Source organism: Podarcis filfolensis (assembly GCF_964270895.1).
Source record: "Podarcis filfolensis genome assembly, chromosome: 8".
NCBI classification, from domain to species: domain Eukaryota; kingdom Metazoa; phylum Chordata; class Lepidosauria; order Squamata; family Lacertidae; genus Podarcis; species Podarcis filfolensis.
The window spans coordinates 86,608,403-86,625,474 of NC_139611.1; the positions used below are offsets into that span (position 1 = coordinate 86,608,403).

Genomic DNA, 17,072 nt, shown 5'->3' on the forward strand with positions numbered 1-17,072 from the left:
TCTAATATAGCACGGTACATCCATTTTTTTTTTTGACCCCTTGTAATCTCCCATGTATTCCGGAATATAATTTAGAATTAAATTCAATTCCCCTAAATAACAATTTCTTTTTGGCTGATGTTCTGGGGCAGAGAGGATATCAGACACTCCCTGGTCCAAATCCATCCCCTATGGCTTTCTCACGTGGCCAAGGATTGATTTCCTTTCTCTTTCCAGCCGAGGGGGCGGGGTAAGGATTGATCCTGGCAGCGTGGCCTGTTTTGCTTTAAAAGGGGGGCACTCACGACTCTGGATGGGGGGGAGACATCTCTGCAGATGGGAGTGTCATCTCTGCAGGAAGTGTGAGAGCCTTTCAGGGATCTTTCCCACACCCCAGGACATTTTCACCCACCACATTATCTCCCGCTTGGACTACTGCAATGTGCTCTATGTGGGGCTACCTTTGAAGGTGACCCGGAAACTACAACTAATCCAGAATGCGGCAGCTAGACTGGGGACTGGGAGCAGCTGCCGAGACCATATAACACCAGTCTTGAAATACCTACATTGGCTCCCTGTACGTTTCCGGGCACAATTCAAAGTGTTGGTGCTGACCTTGAAAGCCCTAAACGGCCTCAAAGGCCCAGTAGACCTGAAGGAGCGTCTCCACCCCCATTGTTCAGCCCGGACACTGAGGTCTAGCGCTGAGGGCCTTCTGGCGGTTCCCTCACTGTGAAAAGTGAAGCTATAGGGAACCAGGCAGAGGGCCTTCTCGGTGGTGGCTCCTGCCCTGTGGAACGCCCTCCCACCAGATGTCAAAGAGATAAACAACTACCTGACATTTAGAAGACATCTGAAGGCAGCCCTGTTCAGGGAAGTTTTTAATGTGTGACATTTTGATGTATTTTTAATCCTTGTTGGAAGCTGCCCAGAGTGGCTGGGGAAACCCAACCAGGTGGGCGGGCTACAAATAAAATATTATTATTATTATTATTATTATTATTATTATTATTATTATTAATTATATTTCTTCTTCTTCTCGCTCCTAGATTGTCTCGGCCGTGCACTACTGTCACCAGAAGAACATTGTCCACAGGGACCTGAAGGTGAGGGGGCTCTGGGCTGCTCCCCTCCATTTCCTCTCCCTCCCCTCCACCCCGTCCCAGTAACTACGATGCCATGAGCACCACGTCACTCAGTAGAACAGCTGGGCTGGCGAAATTCGGGGTGCAAGCCTCTGCCCTGGACTTCACAGCATGGTCTGCAGCAAATCGCTCTGCCTCCATTCCTCCATCTGTAAAATGGGCATAATTATTACCCTGTCGGATGAGCAGGGCAAACAGAGAGGGGCCTTCAGCAGTTTATCTGCTTCGTGCCGGCTCTTAAGAACCCAAATCCAGGTACCCCAAAGCTGATTCAGATTCCTAGAATTTTTCTGTGCCCCTCACCTTGCCGGGGGTTGGGCTAGTTGACCTTTGGGGGTCCCTTCCAACTTTCCAGCTCTGTCGTTCTGTGACTTCATCGTCCGTTCTGTGACTCTCCCCTCCGCCACCAAAAACAGGCCGAGAACCTTTTGCTGGACGCCGACGCCAACATAAAGATCGCCGACTTTGGGTTCAGCAACGAGTTCACGTTGGGCTCCAAGCTGGACACGTTTTGCGGGAGCCCCCCCTACGCCGCCCCAGAACTCTTCCAGGGCAAGAAGTACGACGGCCCCGAGGTGGACATCTGGAGCCTGGGGGTCATCCTCTATACACTGGTCAGCGGCTCCCTGCCTTTCGACGGGCAGAACCTCAAGGTGGGGCAGAGTGGGGGTCGCCAGGAAGCCTTGAAGGGGGAAGTGGGGGGTTATGGGGCCGGAGACAGGCCCAGCGGACTGCAGGGTCTCCCAAGCCAGAAGCAGAGATAGGGTGGGGGGCAAGGAGGGGGTCTATTTGGGCCCCTTGAACTTTTCTCTTTTTGCAGACAGGTGGTTGTTTTTTTTTCAGGTTAAGAACCGTTTTATTCGAATTCGGGATTTTTACATACATTACAGGTGAAACTCGGAAAATTAGAATATCGTGGAAAAGTTCATTTATTTCAGTAATTCAACTTAAAAGGTGAAACTAATACATAAGATAGACTCATGACATGCAAAGCGAGATATGTCAAGCCTTTATTTGTTGTAATTGTGATGATCATGGCATACAGCTGGTGAAAACCCCAAATTAACAGTCTCAGAAAATTAGAATATTAAATGAAATCAGCAAAACAAGGATTGCAAATAGAGCAATATTGGACCTCTGAGACGTAGAAGCATGCATATGTACTCATTACTTGGTTTGGGCCCCTTTTGCATCAATTACTGCTGAAATAAATGAACTTTTCCACGATAATCTAATTTTCCGAGTTTCACCTGCATGTTATCTCCTTCCAATTTTTAAATTTCCTGTACAATTTTTTTCTTTCCCTCCCTCCCCACCCCCACCCCCATATCCATATCCATTGGAAGGGTTCAAACAATTATCCTCAGCCACGGGCATAGTGTCTTTTGTTTCCACCGAACGTCTTTTGTTCCAGTAGTTTTTATCCAATGAAGACGGGGGTCCCATCTGTCCCTTATCGTGGTGGATTTGACCTTCCACATTGTTTCCTGTGACATTACTTCGACAATGTCCGACGGAATAAGTTGAAACAAAAACTATTCCATGCCTCTACTTGCAGACAGCTTTGTTGGAATAGCACAAGGGGTTCCTCTCCCCAAAAGCTTAACCCGCCTCCCCAAACTACACTTCTCACCTAAATTGTACAACATCCTGTCTTCTGTGTTCTATGTAATGGAAATTCTTCCCAAATGGATCTTTTACAGGCGCAGACTTCAGAACTCCTCGTCTGTTGACATCAGGCGGGTTGCCTTCACTGTACTCCTTCCTGCTGAAAGCATATTTATTTAGGCAAAGTCTAGGTAAACGTAAAGGGACCCCTGACCATTAGGTCCAGTCGTGACCGACTCTGGGTTTGCGGCGCTCATCTCGCTTTATTAGCCGAGGAAGCCAGCGTACAGCTTCCGGGTCATGTGGCCGGCATGACTAAGCTGCTTCTGGTGAACCAGAGCAGCGCACGGAAATGCCATTTACCTTCCCGCTGGAGTGGTACCTATTTATCTACTTGCACTTTGACGTGCTTTCGAACTGCTAGGTTGGCAGGAGCAGGGACTGAGCAACGGGAGTTCACACCGTCGCAGGGATTCGAACCGCCGACCTTCTGATCGGCAAGTCCTAGGCTCTGACATAATAATAATAGTAACAACAACATATTCCTATAATATATTATTATAAATAATAATACATTTATTATCACATAGTCACTGGTCATTTCATTGTTTTATCCATTATGTGAACCCCTTTGAAGTTCATTTGTTTTTTAACGATCACGCAGTACGTAACTTTTATGAAATAAACTGGTAAAAAAGACCTGAGGAAAAGATGAGGAACCAGAGAAAGGAATGACTCTGTGACAAAATATGAAAGCCACAGATATTATGCATGTTCCACCCAGTTAATGCCGATTCCTCTGCCCAGCAACTCTTTATTTTATTTTTGTTTCATAAAATTTGCACACCGCTTGGTTATAACAACCCTCAGAGCAGCTTGCAAAAGAGATTTTGGAAATAAAGCTATCACCAAGGAAGATTAACAGTAATTTAAAACTTGCGAAAACTCACATCAGCGTTCTAAACATCCCAGCGGAATTGCCTAAAGAAAAATGTTTTTTAGCAGAGACCAAATTATATCATAGTTACTATATTTATTCAAATCCCACCTTTTTCCCAGACCAGGAATCGAGGATAGTGAAGGCACTTGCCTGATGTCAATAGGCAGGGAGTTCCACAGGGCAGATCCCTGAGCACCGAGGTGTTACAGGCCTCCCTCCTGTCAGCAATCGTGCTGCAGCATTCCTTAACCACCTACGACCCCAGGCTGTGGCTTATGGGGCGGCAACCAGTGGCGGTGGCGCCCACAGAGACTGGAAGCAGTATTAACTCCTTGCAGGTGCCCTTCCGCACCCCAAACCTTCCGTTTTTCTGCCGGTATAGGGCCTGGCTGACCCAAAAGCGGGGGAAAGGAGGGTGAGTTTGAGGCAGGACGGGGGAACCCGGTTTGGATATGACTGACGTTTCCACCTGCTCAATCCAGGAGCTGCGGGAACGTGTCCTTCGTGGCAAATACCGCGTGCCCTTCTACATGTCGACGGACTGCGAGAACATCCTGCGGCGCTTCTTGGTCCTGAACCCCTCCAAGCGCTGCACCCTGGAGGTAGGGGCACCTAAGATGGCTGGGTGTGGGGGGGGGAGAAGAGGGGCTTAGTGAGGGGGCCTGGTGAAGATGGCCGGGGGGTGGAGGCTAAGCCATGTCCCAAGGACCATGGCTTTACTGTGGGGGGGGGGAGATTCCTGCACTGAAGATTGAGGTTGAATCCTGACAAGACAGAAGTACTGTTTTGGGGGGACAGGGGGCAGGCGGGTGTGGGGGATTCCCTGGTCCTGAATGGGATAACTGTGCCCCTGAAGGAGCAGGTGTGCAGCCTGGGAGTCATTTTGGACTCACAGCTGTCCAGGGAGGCGCAGGTTAATTCTGTGTCCAGGGCGGCTGTCTACCAGCTCCACCTGGTACGCAGGATGAGACCCTCCCTGCCCGCAGACTGTCTTGCCAGAGTGGTGCATGCTCTGGTTATCTCCCACTTGGACTACTGTAATGCACTCTATGTGGGGCTACCTTTGAAGGTGAGCCGGAAACTGCAATTAATCCAGAATGCGGCAACTAGACTGGGGACTGGAAGTGGCTGCCGAGACCATATAACACCGGTCTTGAAAGACCTACATTGGCTCCCAGTACGTTTCCGAGCACAATTCAAAGTGTTGGTGCTGACCTTTAAAGCCCTAAATGGCCTCAGTCCAGTATACCTGAAGGAACGTCTCCACCCCCATCGTTCTGCCCGGACACTGAGGTCCAGCTTTGAGGGCCTTCTGGCGGTTCCCTCATTGCGAGAAGCAAAGCTACAGGGAACCAGACAGAGGGCCTTCTCGGTAGTGGCGCCCGCCCTGTGGAACACCCTCCCTTCAGATGTGAAGGAAATAAGCAGCTATCCTATCTTTAAAAGACATCTGAAGGCAGCCCTGTTCAGGGAAGTTTTTAATATTTAATTCTGTACTGTTTTTAACATTTGATTGGGAGCCGCCCAGAGTGGCTGGGGAAACTCAGCCAGATGGGCAGGGTATAAATAATAAATTATTATTATTGTTATTATTATAAGGGGGTTGGACTAGATGGCCACTGGGGGTCCCTTCCAATCCTACGATTCTTTGATTCCATAAGAGCCTGCTGGATCAAGCCCAATGGGGCCCATCTAGTCCGCCAGCATCCTGTTCTCCCAGTGGCCAAGTGACCCCGAAGAACCTAGGGATCTAGAGAAGATTGGAAAATGTTTATTGAATACATGGGGAATAACCGCGTACAGCTGAAAACGCTGGCACCATGGAGATAGATTCAACAGTTGCGATGGACATAATAATGGAATACCGAATGGGATAGTTTCTGCAAAACACGCAGGGATTCAGGATGTGTAAAATGAACGATGGAAAGAAAGGAAGTCACCAAGGAGGTGAAAATGAGTGTTTTAAATGGTAAAACAGAAAATTGGATAAAAATTATATAAAATAAAAAATAGATAGATGGCCTCTGGGCCATAAAAACATAAGAAAAGAGAGCCCAAAGGGGGCCTCCTCTTAGTCCAGCATCCTATTCCCGCATTGCCCATTATGAGAAACCCGCAATCAGGATCCGTGTGCAAGAGCAACTCTCGCCTCCTGCCATTTTCCCCGCAGCTGGCATTCAGAAGCATTGACCCTGCAACCGCTGCTTGCTTTTTCTTCCCTGTTCTCTAAGCCATTGCTTGAGACGTTGCTCGTACCCTGGGGGAGAACGAGGGAGCGCAGCTGGTGCCCCCACCTCCTCCGAGCCACGATTCCACCCCCCAGACCCATTCTCCAGCTCCATCTTCTGCCCTCCAACCCGTTTCTCCTTACAGGAAGCTGTTGCTGCTGCTGCTGCTGCTGCGAGAGGAGACCTTTAATTAGCTAATGTCTCCATGGGATCTGGCCCTGCCCACCCGCCTCTCCCTCCCCCCCTCCCCCCATGGATGGCTGTAATTAGCCTAATCGACTCAGGGATAATTATACCGTGTGTCAGGGCGGCAGAGAGCAGCCTCACCCCCCTCCTGCCTGCCTTTTCCCCCAGCGTAGTTCGCAGGCTTCTGGGTGGGGATGCTGAGAGATGGGGGGGGGGGTGAGGATGCCCTGAGTGTGTGTTGGGGGGGGGTCTTCTTCGCTGAGGGGTCCCTTCTGGCTAAAGATGATCTCAGAGCCTCTGCTCTCCTGAGTCCAGATGTTGTCGTTTTTTAAAAACGCAGCGTCAGGGCGTTGATACATCTAGTGCAATACGGTCTTCACTGGCCGGCAGCTGCTCTCGAGGATTTTTAAGCAGATAGCCTCTCCCAGCCTTACCTGGATTTGAACCCAAGACCCCTTCTGCTTGCAAACCAGATGCTCTGAGCTGCGGCCCTGTTGTTGTTCATTTTATTTTATTAAAAGCGAGTTTGTTCCTGCAGCTGTTTTGTGACGAGCAAGGGTGCCCTTGAGCAGGTGCAGAGTGCTTCTCCCTCACGGCTGAGCTTGCAGGAATTGGAACCGTGGTTCCCAAAGCACAAGCGATACATGGGGTGACCTAGCAGAATGCTAAGATGCATGTTGGGTGCAAACAATTTTGAGGTGCAAACGATTTCGTAAACCTGCTAGCGCTGGATCAAGTCCAACTGAATGAATTACTTCAACTGAATAGTTTTCATTGGGCTTTGAATAAGTGTGCAATTAATTGTGGCTGTTCTGGATTTTATGGTGCTGTTGACTTCCTTGGTGTGCCATGCAAAGGGCTATTCTGAAAAATGCTTTTTTATATAGGTTAGGGTAGAATCCACTGGGAGTAAGTCTGTGGAACCCCCAAAAAGTTAGGGAACCACTGGGGTTAGAGAGGAAGGAGTTTCCAGGCATGGACAGAGGGTGTGTGTATGTCTAGGCCTCCCCTTCTCGCCCCTCCCTTTCACGAACGCTCTTCTTCTCCGCAGCAAATCATGAAGGACAAGTGGATAAATATTGGCTACGAGGGGGACGAACTAAAGCCCTATAAAGAGCCGGAAGAGGACTTCACAGACGCCAAGCGCATTGGTAAGGGCGTGTGGTGTGTTTTCGCTGGGTATGAAACAGCAGGTGCTGCCACACTCAAAGACTGATTTCTTGCAGATGTGGACTCTGCAACAGGGTCAGTTCTGTTAAGTTGTGGGTGAACATATCAGACGACACAGCAATTCTTCAAACAGCTCTTGTTTATTCACAGGCCAGAACAGAACTGAACTGAAGGGTTCAGCCAGCCTGCTTATATAGAGCTCCATTACAATGCAACAGTAACCATTTTCTGTAACTATCCAATCACTGAACATCACTTTCAATCCCTTATTTGCATATGTGGACCTGAGTGAAAACTATCTACAGTATCCCCCTGCTGGCCCAGGGTGAGAACTTCAGCACATAACAGGGTCCGCACTTTGAAGCAGTTGGGGGACAGGGGGTGGGTGTGTATGGAGGACTCCCTGGTCCTGAATGGGGCAACTGTGCCCCTGAAGGACCAGGTGCGCAGCCTGGGAGTAATTTTGGACTCATAGCTGTCCATGGAGGAGCAGGTCCATTCTGTGTCCAGCTCCATCTGGTATGCAGGATGAGACCCTCCCTGCCCGCAGACTGTCTCTCCAGAGTGGTGCATGCTCTGGTTATCTCCCGCTTGGACTACTGCAATGCGCTCTACGTGGGGATCCCTTTGAAGGTGACCCGGAAACTACAACTAATCCAGAATGCGGCAGCTAGACTGGTGCCTGGGAGCGGCCGCCGAGACCACATAACACCGGACTTGAAAGATCTACATTGGCTCCCAGTACGTTTCCGAGCACAATTCAAAGTGTTGGTGCTGGTCTTTAAAGCCCTAAACAGCCTCGGCTTCTCCACATCCATCGTTCTGCCCGGACACTGAGGTCCAGCTCTGAGGGCCTTCTGGTGGTTCCCTCATTGCAAGAAGTGAGGTTACAGGGAACCAGGCAGACGGCCATCTAGGTGGTGACACCCACCCTGTGGAACGTGCTCCCTTCAGATGTCAAGGAAATAAACAACTATCTGACTTTTAAAAGACATCCGAAGGCAGCCCTGTACAGGGAAGTTTTTAATGTTTGATGTTTTATCGTGTTTTTAACGTTCTGTTGGGAGCCGCCCGGCATGGCTGGGGAAACCCAGCCAGGTGGGCGGGGTATAAGTAACATGATGATGATGATATTGGGTGAGGTGATTTTGCAAGTAAACTGGTCCCAAATTGTTACGGGTTCTATACACCAGTTCCTATCCCAGGCTACTCTTTGTATAGAAGATGATAAACAGTCCAAGGTAACCAAAGAGTTTTGCATTGTGAGGGTGCCCTCTGCTTTAGTTTTTTTTTAAGCCACGAACAAAATAAAGTTGTGCCTTTCAGTCCCCGAGGAGTTATTGTGCTTCAAGCCGTGTGCCGATTTTGTTTCCTTGCTTATTTATTCCACAAGTGCCCTTCGCCATACTGTTTTGCCAGACAACCGCCCTTCAAGTTCTTCCAGGGTCTGGTTATCCTCCTCAGCCTGGCCGCTCGGAGAAGATAATTTAACTAGGGACCTAAAGCTGCAAATTTAATACTGTCTCCCGTGAAAAGATTGAGGAGAGCTAACTCCGGGCATTGGGAGACATTTTGTCCAGTAATTAAGCAGTTAGTCCCTTACCTTTCTCGCCCTGATCTGGCCACAGTGATCCACATGACGGTCACCTCCAGGCTTGACTACTGTAACTCGCTCTACGTGGGGCTGCCCTTGAAGCTGACCCAGAAACTCCAGCAGGTGCAGAATGCTGCGGCGAGGCTCCTTACGGGGTCCTTGCCACAGGATCACATTCATCCAGTGCTTTACCTGCTGCACTGGCTCCCAGTGGAGTACAGGGTCAGGTTTAAGGTGCTGGCTTTGACCTTTAAAGCCCTATGCGGCCTAGGACCCTCGTACCTATGGGACCGCCTCTCCCGGTATGCCCCGCGGAGGACCTTAAGGTCCACAAATGACAACACCTTGGAGGTCCCAAATCGCAAGGTGGTTAGATTGGTCTCAACTAGGGCCAGGGCCTTTTCAGTACTGGCCCCGACTTGGTGGAACGCTCTGTCACAAGAGACTAGGACCGTGCGGGACTTGACATCTTTCCGCAGGGCCTGCAAGACAGAGCTGTTCCGCCTGTCCTTTGGTTTGGACTCAGTCTGGCCCTTATGTTTCCCTCCCCTTATGGTTTTGATCTATGGACTACTATTAAAATGAGGCTGCATTTTAAATTATATTTTAACCTGTATTTTAAATTGGTGTTTTATTATTATTATTATTATTATTATTATTATTATTATTATTATTATCATTGTAATTTTACTGGTGTTAGCTGCCTTGAGCCCAGCTCTGGCCGGGGAGGGCGGGGTATAAATAAATTTATTATTATTAAATAATAATATATTATTAATAATTTTTTATTATTAAAATAAATTTAATAATAATAGCTTTTTATTTCAACGAACACTTCCTCCCAGAACTCAGAGTCATCGAAACATAGGATTGTAGAGTTGGAAGGGGGTGTCCAAAGGTCATCCAGCCCAACCCCCTGCGATGGAGAAATCTTAACTAAAGCATGCATAACAGAGGGCCATCCAACCTCTGCCTAAAAGCCTCCAAGGAAGGAGGGGTGTGCCAGCTTCTGAGAAGAGCGGGACGCGGGTGGCGCTGTGGGTTAAACCACAGAGCCCAGGACTTGCCGATCAGAAGGTCGGCGGTTCAAATCCCCATAACAGGGTGAGCTCCAATTGTTCGGTCCCAGCTCCTGCCAACCTAGCAGTTCGAAAGCACGTCAAAGTGCAAGTAGATAAATAGGTACCACTCTGGCGGGAAGGTAAACGGTGTTTCCGTGCGCTGCTCTGGTGTGCCAGAAGCGGCTTAGTCATGCTGGCCACATGACCCGGAAGCTGTATGCCGGCTCCCTTGGCCAGTAAAGCGAGATGAGCGCCGCAACCCCAGTGGACTGGACCTAATGGTCAGGGGTCCCTTTACCTTTAACCCTAAGAAAAATCCTTCCTAATGTTTAGTCGGATTCTCCTTCCTTGCTATTTGAATCCGTTGGTTCGGATCCTGCCCTCTGGAGCAGCAGAAAACACCTTCTAACTTCCTCCATCTGAACCACTTTCCCTTGTCAAAACAAAAAAATTTTTTTCTTCCAGTAGCACCTTAAAGACCAACTAAGTTAGTTCTTGGTATGAGCTTTCGTGTGCATGCACACTTCTTCAGATACACTGAAACAGAAGTTGCCAGATCCTTCTATATAGTGAGAAGGTGGGGAGGGGTATTACTCAGAAGGGTGGTGGGAATGGGTGATTGGCAGATAGCTGTGATGAGCCTGTTGACGACTCTTAACGACTGCAAAAAAATTTTTTTGTTTTGACTATGGCAGACCAACACGGCTACCTATCTGTAACTTTCCCTTGTGTCAGTTACAGATAGGTAGCCGTGTTGGTCTGCCATAGTCAAAACAAAAAAAAAAAAATTCCTTCCAGTAGCACCTTAAAGACCAACTAAGTTAGTTCTTGGTATGAGCTTTCGTGTGCATGCACATACACATGCACATGTGTATCTGAAGAAGTGTGCATGCATTTTTTTGTTTCCCTTGTGTCGCGTAAGTTGGTGACTTAGAGGCTAACCTTCTTCGCCGTCTCTTTCCTCTCCCTGCCCAGAAGTGATGGTGGGCATGGGCTACACCCGCGAAGAGATCAAGGAAGCCCTGACCAGCCAGAAGTACAACGAGGTCACGGCCACCTACCTCCTGCTGGGCAGGAAGAACGAGGTGAGGCCCAGGGTTACGGGCGGGGAGGGGGGTGTTGCAGTAATTTATGTCTAGGTTGGGGGGGTTGCCTGTCCAGCAGATATCATGCACATGCAGCCCACTACCAAAACCAGCACAATCGCTTTTGTGACCTTTGTGACTTGTCCCCACAAAACACTTCATCACAGTTTATTCCTGCCTATTCAAAGGGCCTTTGCTGCACGATACCAAATGTAAGAATTCACTGACAAATGTATCTCTGTACTGGCTCACTGGGGAAACTTCAGAAATTCATATAGACATGTGAGCTCAGCTACTCAGCAGCCCCTCTGCCTGAGTGATAATCCCTGGCATCCTGATACCTGAGTGCCAGAGATGTAGCCATACTAGAAATAACAAGCCCAGATGAAGGCAAAGGGGTGTGATAACTTGGCTGGGAAACGGGGAAATGTACATATCTCTTTTGTTACACCTGATGGGTGTTAGGTGGAGAGCAAGGAGAACCATGGGGCAGGGTCCAGGATGCTCAGATTACAGCCACCAGACCTCCCCTTTCATGATGTAACCATGATGTAGTTTGGGGGGGTGTAACATGGGGATTAGCAGCTAATAAAAGTTTGGGTTCTCTTTTGTTCGGGGCTTCCTTCTTGTTCCACCTTGTGGCAGGTGGGAGTCCTGTCGCGACAGTCTTCAATCAAGACCAAGCCTACTGGTTTTGCTGGCTGGTGTCCTTGTTTTTTGTCCAAGGGAGCCCTCAGATTTCTCCGTTAATGGTTTTTGCTGCGACTTCTTCCCCTTTCCATTTTTGGGACAGGTCGTTGTCTCGTTGTGCTGTGCGTAATCTTATAAGTGTCCGCCGTGTCGCCTCCCTGTCTCCCAGCAGGTGGAAGGGGGCGAGTCTCGCACGGGCAGCAGCCTCTCGCTGGCCCGGGTGCGGGCGCCCAGCGAGGTTTCCAACGGCACCAGCAAGTCCTCTTCGTCTCACTCCAAGAGCCAGCGGAGCTCCTCCACTTACCACCGGCAGCGGCGGCACAGCGATTTCTGTGAGTGACGTGGGCTCCCTTCCCTCCCTGCGCCCCCCTCAACCTCTTCGTCCCAGTCTCGTACCACCCCCAAACTGATCAGTGCAGGGCTGAAACAGCTCCTTGCTCCATTTCCCGTGAAAGTCCCTAGAAGATTATTCCAGTCCATGGGCGTTTCATGACACCTTGGTTGTCTGAATGGAAAAGGGAATCCTCTTCCTCTTCCTCTTCCTCTTCCTCTTCCTCTTCCTCTTCCTCTTCCTCTTCCTCTTCCTCCTCCTCCTCCTCCTCCTCCTCCTCTTCTTTTTTTTTTTTTTTTTAAATAATATTTATTGAAGTTTCCAAAATACAGAAAGAGAAGAAAAGAAATTATGAAGATACATTCAGAACCTTATTTTCAAACATCCACTTTCTGGGACTCCCCCCTTCCCCCACCCCTACCGTATTCCCCTTTCATATTGTTGTTTCCACAAGTTCTATTTCTGATTTAAAGCACAATTTATATACCCCATTGTTCAAATTTAAATTTATACAAACCTTATGCAACACCCTTGATAAAAAAAAGCAAAAGATCTCTCCCCATAGCCCACCCCCTTTTCTTTCCACAATGTCCCCCTTTTTTCCCATTAAAGTAAAAGCACACAGAATAAAAGTATAAAAAAATAAGAAATATATTAGAAAAAAGAAAACCAATTCAGAAAATAGTTGCAAGCCTTTGGATTCTAATTCTCCCTCCCCTTCCCCGGTTTAATTTCCCTTATCCTCCAATCTATGTTTCCAGCCTGGAAATCTTAAGTCCATCAATCCCATTTTTCCCCCAACTCCTTGCAGAATTATTTCCCATTTTTAGGATTACTTTTTAAAAATTAATTCCTAAATCTTTAAAAATGTCAAATTATAAAATTCCCCCCATTGTTCTTTCAAGGTTATAGTCCAGCTTCCTCTTGTTCCGCTGCTAAAACTTTCTTATTCAGAAGTTTAGTAACTCTACATGGGTTGTTGTTATTCAGGAACAAAAACTTGCGTTCAGTCCCTTCCTTCTTCAGTAAAGTATTCTGTTGTCTCCTTTTAGTCTAAACACCCTGTAGACAAGATTCAGTTTCAGTTTTGCAGCTTTCCCAGGAGATAACCAGTTCTGTGAAATTCCGAAGTGTTGTATTTTTCCCGGCTTACGCCCATCTTTGTAATGTCCCGAAGCTCCTCTAGGGGGGTTGTTGTAACTTTGTTTCCAAAAATCCGATTGTTCTCCGTATTTTCGCCATTTTGTATTCAAGTCTTAACAAATTATATCAAGTTGTAACAAATTTGACCAGCAAGGTCCTTGTAATAAAATCCTCTTTAAAATTCCGACTTTGACAGCTACTTTGACAGCTGTCAAAATCACCGGCTCTTTTCACCAGGCTCACTCCTCAATCGCCCCGGTTCCCAGGGAGGGGGGTGCATTTTCCTTCTCCTTCAATTCTTCCTCCAGCACAATTCTTGTACTTTCCCATCATGGAATTCTTGATTTTAGCAAAGATACCGTTCTTTTTGGGCCTTGGCTTCCCAATCCTTGTTTTAAAATGTCTACAATAGGGAGGGGGACTGACTTCCTTTTTAGATCCCCCCCCGCTCGTCTCAAATCCAAAAAATTTTTCTTCTTTTAAACCCGATTTCCAATTTACTCACGGGTTGTTGTTAAAAGTCCAAATTCTCAATGGAAGAAGTCAGCGCTCTCCGCCGGATGGCATGCGGCTTCGCTCGGCAGGGATGGCAGAGGACTCAAAGCACCACGCTTCTCCCCGGCACCCGATCCGTAGCCTTTAAAAAGGCTCCTTCACGAGTCGGGAGGGCGCTAGCGGTGCTAGCCGAGTCTCCAAGTCCACGGCCCCCGTGGCCGTGGTTTCTAAGGGTCCCCGCATCGCCGGTGCGGTAAAACCCAGCCCCTGCCGAGCCGGCTCCCTCCGGAGCTCGGAGGGAGTCCGCCATTCGGCGATGGCGCCAACCCGGAAGTCCCCCCTCCTCCTCCTCTTCTTCTTCCTCTTCCTCTTCCTCTTCTTCTTCCTCCTCCTCCTCTTCTTTTTTTTTCAGCGATCCCTCGTAGCCGAGTAAGATTGTCTTCCATAAACACAGCTTTAACATTGAGTCCGTAAGTGACTGTGGAGGCCGATTCTGGACCCACACGTCCTTCCACAGTGGGGACATAGGTTCCCTGGTGGGAGTTGATCACAGTGTGGATTTGCCCAGCGTGCCTTCCTCTTAGCACGTTCCTCCCTTGCATCCTGAGTTCGAGTGTCTTCAAAGCCCAGGACACCTTTGGTCAAGGCTGTTCTCCAACTGGAGCGCTCGCAGGCCAGTGTTTCCCAGTTGTCGGTGTTTATACTACATTTTTAAAGATTTGCCTTGAGACGGTCTTTAAACCTCTTTTGTTGGCCACCAGCATTACGCTTCCCATTTTTAAGTCCGGGATAGAGTAGTTGCTTTGGAATAGGATCATCAGGCATCCACACAACATGACCAGTCCAACGAAGTTGATGTTGAAGAATCATTGCTTTGACACTGGTGATTACATACACTGGTATTAGTTCTCCTGTCTTCCCAAGTGATGTGTAAAATTTTTCGGAGACATTGGAAAATGCTGACAAGGCAAGTGAGAAAAAGGAACCTAAAGAAAGGCCAGGCTGGTGGATCAGGCCAAGGGCTCCCCTAGTCCAGCATCCTCTTCTCACAGTGGCCAAATACCCCTGAGAACCTAGAATTCTAGATAGACTGCCCCTATTTGTTCATTTTCCCCCCCAAAATATAGTCTGGCCCCCCACGAGGTCTGAGGGACAGTGGACCGGCCCCCTGCTGAAAAAGTTTGCTGACCCCTGTGGACCTAGTCCAACCACAGTGGCTCTCGCCTTGCTTTTGTTTTCCGTGAACTAAAAGTTTCACAGAGTTCTTGTTGTTGTTGTTTAGTCGTTTAGTCGTGTCCGACTCTTCGTGACACCCTGGACCAGAGCAGGCCAGGCATTCCTGTCTTCCACTGCCTCCCGCAGGTTGGTCAAACTCATGCTGGTAGCTTCGAGAACACTGTCCAACCATCTCTTCCTCTGCTGTCCTCTTCTCCTTGCGCCCTCCATCTTTCCCAACATCAGGGTCTTTTCCACCAGGGAGTCGAGTCTTCTCATGAGGCGGCCAAAGTCTTGGAGCCTCAGCTTCAGGATCTGTCCTTCCAGTGAGCACTCAGGGCTGATTTCCTTCAGAATGGAGAGGTTTGCTCTTCTTGCAGTCCATGGGACTCTCCAGAGTCTCCTCCAGCACCATAATTCAAAAGCATCCATTCTTCGGTTTCCCAGAGACCTGCGTTCGAATCCCTGCTCTGCTAAGGAGCGCTCCTTTGGACCAGCCGCGGGTTCTCTCCTCTCTGTCTCTGACGCCCTCTCTTTCCTCCTTCCCTCTCCAGGCGGCCCATCCCCAGTGCCCATGCACCCCAAGCGCAGCCCCACCAGCACGGGGGACGGGGAGCTGAAAGAGGAGCGCATGCCTTCGCGCAAGGCCAGCTGCAGCGTCGTCAGCAGTAGTGGCAGAGGCATCCCACCCTCCAGCCCCATGGTGAGCAGTGCCAATAACCCCAACAAATCTGAGATCCCCGACCGCCGCAAGGACAGTGCCGTGAACACGGTGAGCAGGAGCGGGCTCCGGGGTCCTGCGGGCGCCCCATCCCAGTGACCCCCACTCGTGGGGAGGCAAGGGTAGGGGCCTGCAGCTCTGGCGTGGCTGCAACCCCATCCGCTTCCGAGCTGGGGTGCAGAGAAAACGAAAATTTCCTCCCCTAAACGCACATTGCTTTTTGTGCCCCAGAAGCCCTTGCGGAAGCTGTCCTTCTGGACGCTGGTCTTGCCTGTGAGTTATTCCCAGGCAGCGGCTCAAGATGGAGGGAGGCATGGCTGGGTTCGGGCGAGAGGCAAAAGCCTCAAACTACCCTGGAACGCGGGTGGTGCTGTGGGTTAAACCACAGAGCCTAGCGCTTGCCGATCAGAAGGTCGGCGGTTCGAATCCCCACGGCGGGGTGAGCTCCCGTTGCTCGGTCCCTGCTCCTGCCAACCTAGCAGTTCGAAAGCACATCAAAGTGCAAGTAGATCAATAGGTACCGCTCCGGCGGGAAGGTAAACGGTGTTTCCGTGCGCTGCTCTGGTTCACCAGAAGCGGCTTAGTCATGCTGGCCACATGACCCGGAAGCTGTACGCTGGCTCCCTCGGCCAATAAAGCGAGATGAGCGCCACAACCCCAGAGTCGTCCGTGACTGGACCTAATGGTCAGGGGTCCCTTTACCTTTACCCTGGGACCAGATTCAGAGCGCCCTGCAGTAGCCAAGTCCAGCAGGTCTGGTCATCTACCCTGGGGGGGGGGAAATCTGTGTCTTGTAATGTGTAGCAACCCCACACGGGCAGCAAGCACGCATGTGCATAGCCGCTCATGCACATTCAGGCATGTCCGAAGTTGGAATCTGTCTCAGCAACTTCAAAATCCCTCTTGGACACACAGCCTTGACTTGCCCCCCAAATCCCCATTCTGAGATGCCTGGGCGTTCGGCTGCCTGCTTCCCGGTTTGGAGAGCTCTGAGCTGAGCCGGCGAAAAACCGGTTTGCCGAAACGAGTCTGGCTTCTCAAAAGTTCCGTCTTGGGGGGGGGGGGTTTGCCGTCGTCTCTCTCCCGCCTCCGCCTCTTCAGCCTGGGCTCTTCATCTCTCGTTGCAGAATAACATTCCCTCGAGTATGATGACCCGGAGGAATACCTACGTCTGCACGGATCGGCCTGGCGGAGAACGACACTCCCTGCTCCAGAACGGGAAGGAGAACAGGTATCGCTGTGATTATTCCTCTCAGGTCCTAGGACAGGCTGCGGCAATCAAAACACGACATTGGGGGGAAAAGTTTCAAAACTACTTGCAAAGGCAAAGTACGGTGGCTCCTACAAATGTACGCCTCTGCTACCGCGTTCGAAATTTGCCAGGCGCATTTTCCACCAGGCTGTCGGCCATTTGTAACCGAGTGAAGATGCCCAGATGCCGGGATGACCGCTAACATCTCCACCCTCTGAAGGTGCATTGT

General features: G+C 49.6%; 1 protein-coding gene across 6 annotated transcripts in view; it reads left to right on the forward strand.

Annotated features, from left to right (window-relative positions):
• Window positions 1–17,072, forward strand: part of MARK4 (microtubule affinity regulating kinase 4) — a 76,581-nt gene that overhangs the window by 46,623 nt on the left and 12,886 nt on the right. For 3 of the 6 annotated variants that reach the window (XM_083627059.1, XM_083627062.1, XM_083627064.1), the window contains exons 7-14: window positions 1,029–1,085; window positions 1,541–1,777; window positions 4,155–4,274; window positions 7,138–7,237; window positions 10,887–10,996; window positions 11,856–12,018; window positions 15,425–15,642; window positions 16,719–16,822. In XM_083627059.1, the coding sequence (XP_083483185.1) occupies window positions 1,029–1,085; window positions 1,541–1,777; window positions 4,155–4,274; window positions 7,138–7,237; window positions 10,887–10,996; window positions 11,856–12,018; window positions 15,425–15,642; window positions 16,719–16,822 (1,109 nt within the window). The remainder of the gene's footprint in view (window positions 1–1,028; window positions 1,086–1,540; window positions 1,778–4,154; window positions 4,275–7,137; window positions 7,238–10,886; window positions 10,997–11,855; window positions 12,019–15,424; window positions 15,643–16,718; window positions 16,823–17,072) is intronic. The other 3 variants (XM_083627061.1, XM_083627063.1, XM_083627060.1) reach the window with 2 other exon arrangements.